Consider the following 12,206-nt stretch of genomic DNA (forward strand, 5'->3'; position numbering starts at 1 on the left):
TTTTTGTCTATCATCCCTGTGATACAGAAGACCTGTTATTAATGTGTCACTCAGAGAAAATACAGGTAAGTTACTCATACAGACAGAAAAGTCACTGTGTAACAGGAACAACTGACCTCTGTCTGAAAAAAATTCTGATTTGTTGTCACTTCCGGAAGATCAAACATACCACCAGTGGGCCCTAGAGAAGGACCAGGGACAATTGCTGTGCGTGGTCATTGGTTGAACAGACTCTTAACACACTTAAAAGAGATTAAAAGTGATTTTTGCACATATGTATTAGCTCCCTATCACATTTACAGGCACTATATTCTCGGTGTTTTTTTATTTGTTCTCTTGAATCTGTTTATAAATCACTTTTTAAACCATCCGATTGAAATAGTGCCATACAGATAAAGCTTGATTCACCTTTACAAATAAAGTTAGATCTTCATCCGTATCACGTTTATTGTGAAGTGATAATACGAACCATCAAAGATGAGAGTAAATAATAATAAGTAATAAGATCTAATAGTTACAGTCATACAGAATGTATGACTGGCTCCATGTGTGTTAGCACCATTGCTTCACACCTCTAGGACTAGGGTTCGAGTCTCCGTCTTGGCTCCATGTGTGTTAGCACCATTGCTTCACACCTCTAGGACTAGGGTTCGAGTCTCCGTCTTGGCTCCATGTGTGTTAGCACCATTGCTTCACACCTCTAGGACTAGGGTTCGAGTCTCCGTCTTGGCTCCATGTGTGTTAGCACCATTGCTTCACACCTCTAGGACTAGGGTTCGAGTCTCCGTCTTGGCTCCATGGGTGTGCGGTTTGTTTGTTCTCTCTGTGTTGTTGTGGGGTTTCCTCTGGGTTCTCTGGTTTCCCCCCACATTCTAAAAACATGCTGAGGTTAACTGGAGTTACTACATTGCCCGTAGGTGTGCCTGTGATGTGTTGGTGGCCCTTGGTGTGTTTTCCCTTCCAGGCACCCATACCCTATGGATTGCCTTTGACCCCGAATGGGATAAGTGGGTACAGAAAATGGATTTTCATTGATTACACCAAAATCACAAATGACAGACAACATATTCCCTAAAAACTATATCGTAAGTCTCAACACTGCTAATGCAGCCACATAAACCTTGATATATCAAACAGTAACCTTTTCATTGTTTTCAGAGAAATCACACAAATGAACAAGCCATTTTTACAACAACAAATCAAACTCTGCATAACTTTCCATTTCAGGTTGCCATTCTGTCAGATTCACATGGTTTGTGCTCAAACTGATGACAGTTCGGTTTGCAAAGGACAGAAAACAGGAAGTTAAATTAGTTTAATTGTTCATGTGGCTTCATCATATCTTCATGTATGAAAGAAGTTACTTTCTTGCATGTACCATGAAGGAGCCCAATGAAAGAATTATACTGCGATGTAAACAATGAAAAATACAAGCCTCTTTATGTTCAATTCTACATCAGGATCCCTACCTAGCCCTGAATACATAGTTTAAATTCAGACCAGATGAATAGAATTAACCATCAGTGTTACAAATTCAATCAATGGAGTGGTGACCCACAGTGCTGTGTTGAGGCCCTACGATACAGCAAAACTGATTTCCTTTTTGAATTCTATGAATAAGGAGAGTGAGACCAGCACTAGCTGGGACAGAGGCTGTTTCTAGTAGTCTGGAACTATGTCCAGCTCCACCATTAATCACTGGTATGTGTGGTTGGGAAGCCATTCATCCCTTGTGTTGGTGTTACATCCACCATACTCTCCCTTCCTAACCCTGTTGAAGAATTCTCTCTCGGAGGGGAATTTTAAGGCTTAAACTACAAAAAAAACACGTTTATTTATATGGTCTTTCTATATCGCGGATTTTCACCTATCGCCGATGGGTCTGGAACTTCCGCAACAGGCGGGGGGGATCACTGTAGTGGTACTTTATTCACCGATGTGGGGAAAGAGGATCGTTTCCATTTTGCTCTTCATGAGACACACAGACATATAGAGAGGCGACAGCGAGTTCTGGGGTCAGAGTATGGGGTTAGCCAGCATGCGGCATTCTGGGAGCATTTAAGGCTTAGGGGCCTTTTCAGGGACCCAGGGGATCTGAACACGTCTCCAGGCCAGGGATCAGGCACGTGCCAGGCATGGATTTTTTATTCACTACATTATTTTCCAGTTCTGAAAACATGGAGAGAATCCACTAAACTAAAGGTTTATTTCCAGGCATGTAGTCAAAGGGTAAGCAAAAGGTCTAAAACCAGATACGATCAGCAAAGAAAAGCAAACATAGATTGTAATCCAAATGCACAGTCCACAGGCAAAGGTCGCCAATAATAACAAATAAGCAGAGGCGAGCTTACCGTGGTGCAATTGCACCCCCTATTGGTCAGCTGAAAATGCTATTTGAACGCGTTAAAAAGTTAAAAAAAAAAATTATTGTAAAGTTATTTTGATATTGTGGCTTGTGTTAGTCATATAAATATGTATTCATTTATTGTGAATGTATTTACTGTATTTACTATACTATACATATTTGTATTTTTTTGTTACTAATTTGAATGTGTAGCTCAGGCATATTCTGTAATGAATGACTTGAGCTCTCACCTTGCAGCACCTGGGAGAAAATCCAGGAGTCACCTACGCAAATAACCAATTTTAACTAGTAGACAAGTAATAAGAAAATGGAATGCAAGTCAAAAGCAGATATAATGGCACAATGAAACACAAAGGGACACCTGAGAACCAGGTGCTTTAAATTTGTGCGAATCAATTACTTCGACCTGTTGCAGATTTGTCTAGTATTCAGAGGAATCTCAGCATGAGCAGCTGTTTGGCTACTTGGCTTAATTCTGGTGTGATAGATAGAGGCAGATCCCTGCCTCCTTACACAACACAAGGTAAAGTCACTGAGCTCCTTCACAGCTTTTCCAATCCTCAGATTCATTTTGGAAAATTAAATTGTTGCTCTGCTGTTAATTGTAACGTCTTATAATATTCCACTATCTTCATCAAACACTCAGGAAGCAGGGGTCCAGCTACTACCACAATTAGAACCCCCCATACATAATTTTTACACAATTCTGAAATTGTGCTTAATTTCAGAATATTGTTCCAGAAAACCAGGTCAGAGTGCATGTCAGCTGTGGCAATTACATACAGGCAGCCGTGCGTGGCAGTAGTTTAAATGATGACATCTCTAATTTCGCATTAGGTTGAGGGTTATGTGATAGAGCTTGACCATCTCATTCAATCCAAGAGATTTTGAGTAATTTGAGGCTATCGTTGGTGTCACATCTATTTCAGATGGCTGGAAACTGACAAAGCTACAATCGGTAAGAACTTCTATAATAATTTCCAATTAAGCTCATTGTGTCACAGACAGGACAGCTGTTAACCTATAAGAATCAGCGTAAATCAGCATTAGTTCTGCAGAGTGTCCAGCCTTGGTTGTAACCTGCATGGACACAATAAAAACTGAATGTGAAGATCTAGACAAGCAGCTCCTGACTCCTGATTGGTGGGGAAAGAAGAACCACAAGAGAATCAATCAGATTTGGAATCAATACCCAACCCTATCAGTGTGTGTGCGAGCAAGACAGAGAGTGATGCGAGTGGTGAGCGACCGCGAAGCTGCCGTCATGACGACGTGGGTAGGGGGACGATTCTGCGCAGGATGTCAGCTACATGGGTCGGGTCCAAGTGCTCTTTGGTGTTTGTTTTTAAAAAAAAAGCAATACTTCATTGTTTGTGAATTTTTGCAGTACAATAATAATAAATATTAATATCACCGTTTTTTCAGTAAGTTGTATGTTTATTACTAAAGCATTCATCAGTAATACAGTTAAGATGGAAAAAAATAACATTAAAAGAATAAACAGGGTGTTTAAATGCAGAAATGTGGAAATATAAAAGTGAGGTGATGCATGTGTACAGTAAGTATTGATCTGTCTGTCAGTGACAGGCAGCCAGGGTGGGAGTGGCACTTTAGCCAGGGAACGCCATGCCCCCGCCTGGCCTTTGGAGTATTCCTGCTATTAGCATTAACATTTAATTTTTTCCCATTCCAGGATGGTCCCCCGGGAATTCTCACGGTTCTCCAATCCAGCTTTGTATGCAGGTCCTGATGTAGGCATATTTAGGACAGAGAAACCTTCCACTTCTCATCATCCAAGCTACTACTAACCCACCGCTACATTATAAACTTCATTTCGGCTCTTGCGCTGTACACATCTCAGATGCAGGTTCCGAATGCTCTGACGGTCCTTCGTCTGACCTCTGCTGCCTGTGCTTATGCTGTGAACCTGTCAGACAGCCATCCGCTGATTCAGAGCGTCTCCACTTTAATGATGTTCAACTGGGGGTCGTGAGATGAGACAGGAAGCGGCGACCCGGGGCTGGAGGAAGGCCGAGGGGGTGGGCCGCAGCTCTGGAAATGGCCTTCTGGAGCCGGGCTCTGCGTTTCCACATACGACTGGCTGTACGTCGGAGTCTGGCCCTGCGTGTAGGTCAGGGTGCGCATCTGTACCGGGGCCTGTGACTGGGTGGACGTGTGACCTGCGGGGAAGCTGTCGGCACTGCTGCATGCCTGAAAACCGTTTGTCCCCCGGGGACTCAGGCCAGCCAGCTTATAGGCGTCCAGGGCTTCCTGGGCCAAGCCGTCCGACTCGCAGGTCTTGGGATGGGCTGGACTGCACTGAGCGTAGCTGCTCAAGGGGGGCTCAAACGGGACCTGATTATAGGTGGGGGGGCCGGGAGGAGGTGGCGTCCTGCTGCAGTGTGACTGCCTCCCGGGCGCCAGCCTGGACGCGATTCCCTGGAGCGTGCTGAGGATCTGTCTCTGGACCTGTGTCTGCTGGCTCTGCTCCCGCTCCAGACGGCCCTGCTGCTCCGCCAGCAGCCGCACCGCCATCCCCAGGCTCCTCAGCTCCACCGCCAGCGTCTGCACCTGCTCCTGCAGGCCGCTCCACATCGCCGGCTCCTGCAGGCCGGGCTGTGACCTCACCGCACCCATGCCGGCAGCCTGGGCGGAGGGGGGCGACGGCACGGGGTTGACCACTCGAATGGCAGGGCAGGACGACGGGTCTCTTTGGAGGGGGGGGTGCATGGAGCGGACCGACACCCCCGCCCTCTGCTGGAATATCCGTCGAGCGACGCCAGCGGGAGGCTGCCCCCCAAAGCGGCTCCTCTGCAGGGATTAATTACACATGATGCTCAATTAATCCTCAATTAATTACACATTAAGGTTTTTCTTGAACTTGCACAGCAGTGTAGCACATAGCAAAGGTCAGTTCGCACATAAAATGAACTACTTCACATTTAGTTAACAAGGTTGAATTCTGAACTAAGCTCACAGTCATAAAAATACCACATTGTCATCTGATTTTTTTATGCAGCGTTCTCAATCAAAAGCGAATTTTTTAAACAGCAACTAAAATATCATCACGTGATAATTTTCCAAGGCAAAATTCTGAGAAATCATATATATTGTACTTAATATCAATATATGAAAGCTAATATTTTGCCTATTATTGCTATTTCTGGTGTGATGAGTGTCATTCACTCTTGCTAGAGTGAACAATGCTCATACTAACATTTATTAGTTGAAAACTGATTCAGTCGGTTCACCAAAAATGTGAGTGTGTACAATGAACGGTGCTCATTTAGCGAGTTCATGCACAACATTGCTAATAACGTTGAGAAGGCACAGAACCACTACCTTATAACAATAACGATCGTGTACATTTCTGAAATCTCTCACAGCACTCATCCTGTTCCCAGGTCAGAAAACAGCCGGGATTATTTTTGTGGACATCTACAGGTCGCACTGTCTGAAGTCAGGGTCTTAAGACTTTCTGCTGTTCGGGTGATCAGACTGGCTCGTGCTCACCACAAGCGGAGGCCGAGGGGAATTCAAGCTGAAAGAGGGAGCCTGAGGCATTACGGTGAGCTTCCTCACGTCAGAACTCAGGAGGCAGGATGGGTCTTTTCTATACAGCGACGCCCCCTGTTGGTCCGACTGAGGAAGCGCCTCTCTTATCTTTGGGACAAAAAGAAGTATTAAGTGACAGAGACCCTGACAGAGCGCAAGGCTCCACAGAACACACTGTTAAGTTAAATGATGAATAAATGACGGCTCAGGTGGACACCCACCCTAGTTTTGTGCATCAGGGCCTTGTCCAACAACCTCTTGCGAGCTGCCAGCGTGGGGTTGGATGCCGGCGACATGGCGACTCTCCGCCTGGGGCTGGCTGCTGCTAAACCCACCCCCATCCCTGAGGCCTGGAGCCCCCTGTGCGGCCCCCCGCGGGCCAGTGAGGTGACGCTGACTATCTGGATTTCCTCCTCATCCTTGCCCGCCTCCCGCCCAGACTGCACAGCCGTCCCGCTACTACCCCCAGCAACAGACGGCCTGGGAGGGTTTCCTGTCACCGCCTGGGGGGTCCCAACACGCGATGTGGAATCTACCGGAGGACCATACCCGCTACCACGGGGTGCCTCCCGGACCAAAGTCCACATGGGCTGGTCGGTCCAGCCACCTGAGTGCCCAGCAATGGCATTCGCTTCTACAGACACAGGTGCGGCCATGACACCCCCGCCCCCCGCCTGCTCTGATGGGGGCTTTGACTGGAACTCCTTCAGAAACAGGTAGATGGCCTGGGCGGACACTTTGATGTTCTCCAGTTCCAGCACCGCCTTGATTTTCCGGAAGCTGAGCCCCGCCTCTCGCAGCTCCACCACCTTGCGCTTGGCAGCATCATCCAGACGACCCATGTCTGCTCAGTGACCTGGACGCAGGATGTCTGGGTACCAACTTCACTGGGGGGAGGCTGTCTCTTTTCTTCCTGGGCCGGTCAGCTATACTGGAGGAGTGCAACTGAAATAATGTAATATGTTTATAGCCACTAAGAAGAGCGTCTGCACGCTACAACCGTGTTTCTCAATCCAGTCTCAGAACACCGGATACTTGGTATCAGTGTGCTGAGAGAGAGCAAAAATGTGGATTGTCTGAAGGTCCCTGGGGACTGGACTGAGAAACCCTTTGCTTCAGTATACCCAACAATGCTACTGGCATTTCACACTACTTCAAATATACTGAAAATTTTTACTTTCACTTCATTTTATTCATTTCAGTTTATTTTGCAAAGACTCTGATATTGTACAGGTAACAAGTTAAAAGTGAAGGAAGGAAATTACAGAGAAAACTTCATTACACAGTGACTCCACAATTGCTACTGATTTTTCTCTATACATACACCACCTGGCACACAAAAGAAGTTGGGATCCATATGACTGAGTAACCTGCAACATACATCCACTAGCCGTTGAGTTTTACCAGTACAAGTAATTTTTATATTAGCTTTACCGTCTGTAATACTTTCCTTGTAGCAGCTGGCAAGTATTTTTAAGGGTGAAATCATACCATTCTGAATCCCTAGAAACTACGGATCCTGTCGCCCGTACATAACCCCTAACCGTACTATTTCAATATGCTTATATGCTCAATTTTAAGCAAAGAATTCCAAAATGTGCTGATTAAAATTTCTGGCAGCATCAACACTACAGGGTGATAGAGTGGCCCTTTTCACATACTTACATATTCCGATCACATGGATGATACAGGTTTGCTTTTATTTGGAATTAATAGATAAATACGACGGATGGCTGCATGGTAAACACAGATAGTCTGGCAACCAGCCGCTATACGGCGCGTAGTAATGTATGTGCCTCCAGGTTGGCAATTATCCATATTTCATAACTACTCAGCGAACGAGACTATTTAAATCTGCCTGACGCGTCCCCTACGGTCAACTTACCGATTCGCCCTTTGTCGCTCACCAGATAGCCGTCCTTCGGGGAAAAGGACGCTACAAATTAAACACGGATATGTATGTGACCCTATCATGTGCACACAGGCAAAGTGTTTCTATGGTGCATAACGACTTCTTCACCAGTTCAGCTAACTAACTAGCCGAATTCTCAAAACAGCACTACTGTGGCAGGAACTCGGCGCCGAACTCCAACGTCATTTCCTTAAATTGTTAATCGTCATCAAGGCGCGCCGGACCTGCAGGCTGTTTGTGGTGTGCGCCGTAGGTAGTTGAACATGTAAGGCTATTTAATACTTTATTCCTTAATATTCATTTGTGTTTTTTCATGAAAAATACCATTTTTACTTTGTATTTATGACGTATGTTTAGAGGGGTACATGGATGTGTCGATGATTTTTAATTGATGTTTAATGAATGAAATCCATTCACGGCGGATTTTTAGTAGGCGTCTGAAGCGACCATGCAGCTCAGCTAGTTGGAAGATATTGTAGCCACTAATACATTTCTGTGGATTTTCTGAAGCATTTATTTGTGTTTCAACTTTACTTGTATTTGTAATACAACTGGTACATCTACTTCACTCTAACGGTTTTTAAAAATGATTTATATTAGTATTTATTGGCTGGAAATATCAGAGAATGGCTAACACTTCCGTGCTAACATTTAATCTTGATTGCCGTTTATAAAATTTGTACATGTTTTCACAAGTGCTGTATTAGTACAAAAATGCAAATAATGAATTTACAAGTAATGTAATTAAATATGATACTGTGAAATTATCCTTTTTTTCCACGACGTGCTTAACTTAGGTAGCTTTGAATATATATTTCATTGCCGTAGAGTTGTATTTTTTGAGAAATCTGGAAAACTCTTCCCCTTTCCTAGGGCTCCATCACCTACTAAACGTAAGGATCGGTCTGAGGAAAGGGCAAAGGAAAGAGCAAAGGAAAAGACTGCCCCCAAAGAGGGCGACAAGGATAGAGGAAGAGAGAAAGGCCGCAAGCGGCGCAGTGCCTCCACTGGTAGCAGCAGCAGCAGGTCAGATATTTTACCCTTTTTGTCCATCCTTTGAGGACTGTGACACTGTGTTGTGAGAGCAGCTTTCTGATGATGTGTTGGGACGTGCCAGTATGTGACTCCACTCCTGGTTTTTTCAGGTCTCGTTCCAGCTCCACGTCCAGCACCAGCTCTGGCTCCAGCTCTGGCTCTTCCAGTGGTTCCAGTTCATCGTCAGCCTCCAGTCACTCTGGCTCCTCGAGCTCCTCCCGTTCCTCCAGCTCGTCCAGCTCCTCTGGGTCGCCTAGCCCCAATCGCCGGCGCCATGACAACCGCCGCAGGTCACGCTCGCAGTACGTAACCGCCGATGGCGGTCGGGCAGTGATGTTGGATGTTTCAGATGCTTCTGTTCAGAAACCTGTGCCCGGTCGGGGAGAACTTGATGTGTCTTGTTTGTGTGGCAGATCAAAGTCTCTGAGGAGAGCCAATGAGAAGGAGCGAAAGAAGAGGACCCCAAGCCCGAGACCCACCAAGGTTCATTTGGGCAGGCTGACGAGGAATGTGACCAAGGTGAGTAGCATTGCCTTAACCCAGTGTTCACCAATCCAGTCGGCTTGTAACTGTTAGGGAGCAAAAAGGTGGACTGTCTGCGTGTCCCCGAGGACCAGATTGGGAAATTCTGCATTACACCAGTGGAGCATGGGTTATAGTTATCTACCTTGGTTATCTGCCCTTATGAAGCTGCCTCTTGTTCCCTGCAGGATCATATCCAAGAGATCTTCGGAACCTACGGCAAGGTCAAAATGGTTGACATGCCAGTGGACAGACTTCACCCACACCTGTCCAAGGGATATGCCTATGTGGAGTTTGAGACCGCTGACGAGGCAGAGAAGGCCCTGAAGCACATGGATGGAGGTAAGTGGAAACCTTACTTTAGCCGTGTGATACACCTAGGGTTGCAAAAGGGTGGAAAATTTCTGGAAACGTTCCATTCTATGGGAAGTTAAGCTGGGGAATTTTGGAAGTATTCCAAGCTGAAAACTTTCCATAAGAATTAAGGAGAATATATGTGATCCTCCAGCACAAAACCGTACGGAAGTCGCATGGCTGTATTTTTAGATATTTTTTGAGGATTTTTTGTGCTCTTTCATTTGATACCATAATCCTAATTTCTAATTTTTGACCCAAGTTTACAGTTTTGTGCTGGAGGGTCACATATGGGAATTAACAAGAGAAATTTCCTGAATTTTGCATCCCTAGATGTGCTAGGCTCATTGCTCAGATTTAACTGGAATTAGGTGTCCAGTGGGGCTTCTTTGCTTCCTGCTGCTTTTTCCTCACATTGCCTGATCACTGGCAGGTCAAATTGATGGGCAGGAGATCACTGCCACTGCAGTGCTGGCTCCCCGTGTTCGCCTTGGCCCGCGTCGGCCCTCGCCCCCGCGGAGGATGCCCCCGCCGCCCCCAGTGTGGCGTCGCACCCCACCCCGCATGAGGAGGAGGTAAGTGCATATGTGCACGTCCCAACACATCATCATCATGGGACTTCTACTTGCACAAAAATGTTCTGAGGGCAGAAGAAAAAAATGATTGGTTCAGAGAGAGAACCAGACATAAACAGATCATTGAGGAGGTGGGTCCAAGCTACTAGAGAAGGCAGAACCAACCAATCACATGTCTTGGACCCACCTCCCCTACAGTCTAATATTTTAGCTGAACCAATCATTTTTCGTTCTGTCCTCAGAACTGTTTTGTGTAAATAAAACTCCCACAAGCAAATGTGTTGTCTTGGTCAGCTACACTGGAAAAATCCTTATGAGGAATTAAGGTCTTCGACAAAGTAAAATGTCTTTCCTCCAGGTCCAGGTCTCCACGGCGCCGGTCCCCTGTCCGGCGGCGCTCTCGCTCGCGGTCCGCTGGCCGCCGCCGCCACCGCTCCCGCTCCAGCTCCAACTCATCGCGGTAGAGCTGCTTTTTTGAGTCCGGGTTGAGAGGAAGGCCTGCTGGTACATAAGAAGGCCTGCTGGTACATAGGCCCATGCAGCAGATTTTCAGGAGTCTCTGCAGAGGCTTACTGACTTGTGGCAGTGATGTGATTCCCCCATTTATATACAGTTGGTCCGTATGTCTCGCTGGACGTCTAGAAGTGGTGTATTTTGAGCCTCCTGTGCATCTGAGGTTTATTGTATAAACACCACGCCTCCCATATGGAAACAATGTTTTACTATGTTCTGGTTTTATTGTAGTTTTACAGAATAAAGGATCACCTTTGTGTCTAAGTGTAGTGTGTGATTTAGTCAACGCTTGCAAAATGAGTAAACGGCACGGGTGGGCTGTCACTTGGGGACCATTTCATCACACTGCTTAGTTTTTAAGTAACACACACATGAAAACATTAGACATAAAAGAAATTACAAGAATTTGTAATGACATTGAACTGGGGTTGGATCATTCGAGATTTTAATGATTCGAAGATTTTCTCTTTTGTGAAAGCGAGTTAGCACTGGATGAATTGATTATCTCTTCTAGCAGATCTTTGTGTTCAGTATGTATTAGGCCTAGTAATCATTGATATATTTTGTGGTCATAAAAATATTCTGAATACAAACATGAAGCATGACTCATGTTGTAAACTCTGTACTGTACTAACAAACTAAGAAGTGAATGTATCGGATAAGGGGGGCATGGTGATGCAGTGGTTAGCACTGTCGCCTCACACCTCTGGGACTGGGGGGGCATGGTGATGCAGTGGTTAGCACTGTCGCCTCACATCTCTGGGACTGGGGGGGCACGGTGACGCAGTGGTTAGCACTGTCGCCTCACATCTCTGGGACTGGGGGGGCACGGTGACGCAGTGGTTAGCACTGTCGCCTCACATCTCTGGGACGGGGGGCACGGTGACGCAGTGGTTAGCACTGTCGCCTCACATCTCTGGGACTGGGGGGGCACGGTGACGCAGTGGTTAGCACTGTCGCCTCACACCTCTGGGACTGGGCGGGCACGGTGACGCAGTGGTTAGCACTGTCGCCTCACACCTCTGGGACTGGGGGGGCACGGTGACGCAGTGGTTAGCACTGTCGCCTCACACCTCTGGGACTGGGCGGGCACGGTGACGCAGTGGTTAGCACTGTCGCCTCACACCTCTGGGACTGGGCGGGCACGGTGACGCAGTGGTTAGCACTGTTGCCTCACACCTCTGGGACTGGGGGGGCACGGTGATGCAGTGGTTAGCACTGTCGCTTCATACCTCTGGGATGAAGGTTTGAGTCTCTGCCACGACTCCTTGTTTGTGGAGTTTGTGTGATTTTCCCAGTTTTGTTGTGGAGTTTCCTCTTGCAGACCAAAGACATGCTGAGGTTAATTGGAGTTTCCAAATTGCTCATAGGTATG

The 12,206-nt window shown here is 46.5% G+C and overlaps 2 protein-coding genes across 3 annotated transcripts; one reads left to right on the top strand and one right to left on the bottom strand.

Annotated features, from left to right (window-relative positions):
- Positions 1-3,781: 3,781 nt before the first annotated feature.
- On the bottom strand, positions 3,782-7,946 carry LOC125718189 (trinucleotide repeat-containing gene 6C protein-like). Of its 2 annotated transcripts, none has more exons than XM_048991835.1 (4): positions 7,806-7,946; positions 6,142-6,865; positions 5,879-6,028; positions 3,782-5,176 (listed from the first exon to the last, which is right to left on the bottom strand). In XM_048991835.1, the coding sequence occupies exons 2-4, from the start codon at positions 6,760-6,762 to the stop codon at positions 4,316-4,318; spliced, it is 1,632 nt and encodes a 543-aa protein (XP_048847792.1). In that variant the 5' UTR covers positions 6,763-6,865; positions 7,806-7,946; the 3' UTR covers positions 3,782-4,315. The 2 variants fall into 2 exon arrangements, with proteins under 2 accessions (XP_048847792.1, XP_048847793.1); XM_048991836.1 differs by having other exon boundaries at positions 6,142-6,851; positions 7,806-7,945.
- Positions 7,947-7,956: 10 nt separating this feature from the next.
- Positions 7,957-11,095, top strand: LOC125718191 (RNA-binding protein with serine-rich domain 1-like). Its single transcript, XM_048991837.1, has 7 exons — positions 7,957-8,097; positions 8,706-8,858; positions 8,978-9,169; positions 9,281-9,386; positions 9,578-9,731; positions 10,177-10,318; positions 10,677-11,095. Coding segments are annotated over exons 1-7 (855 nt in total). The 5' UTR covers positions 7,957-8,095; the 3' UTR covers positions 10,783-11,095.
- The last annotated feature ends 1,111 nt before the right edge of the window (positions 11,096-12,206 follow it).

The sequence above is a fragment of the Brienomyrus brachyistius genome, chromosome 22, assembly GCF_023856365.1.
Source record: "Brienomyrus brachyistius isolate T26 chromosome 22, BBRACH_0.4, whole genome shotgun sequence".
Lineage (NCBI taxonomy): Eukaryota > Metazoa > Chordata > Actinopteri > Osteoglossiformes > Mormyridae > Brienomyrus > Brienomyrus brachyistius.

Coding starts and splice junctions, on each gene's coding strand:
- LOC125718191 (XM_048991837.1), top strand. Junction 9,170..9,280: donor CGCCGCAGGTCACGCTCGCA/GTACGTAACCGC, acceptor TTTGTGTGGCAG/ATCAAAGTCTCTGAGGAGAG. Junction 9,387..9,577: donor TGACGAGGAATGTGACCAAG/GTGAGTAGCATT, acceptor TGTTCCCTGCAG/GATCATATCCAAGAGATCTT.
- LOC125718189 (XM_048991835.1), bottom strand. CDS start 6,762: ATGGGTCGTCTGGATGATGCTGCCAAGCGCAAGGTGGTGGAGCTGCGA. Junction 6,029..6,141: donor CCCTGATGCACAAAACTAGG/GTGGGTGTCCAC, acceptor TTTGTCCCAAAG/ATAAGAGAGGCGCTTCCTCA. Junction 5,177..5,878: donor CCCCTCGGCCTCCGCTTGTG/GTGAGCACGAGC, acceptor TAATCCCTGCAG/AGGAGCCGCTTTGGGGGGCA.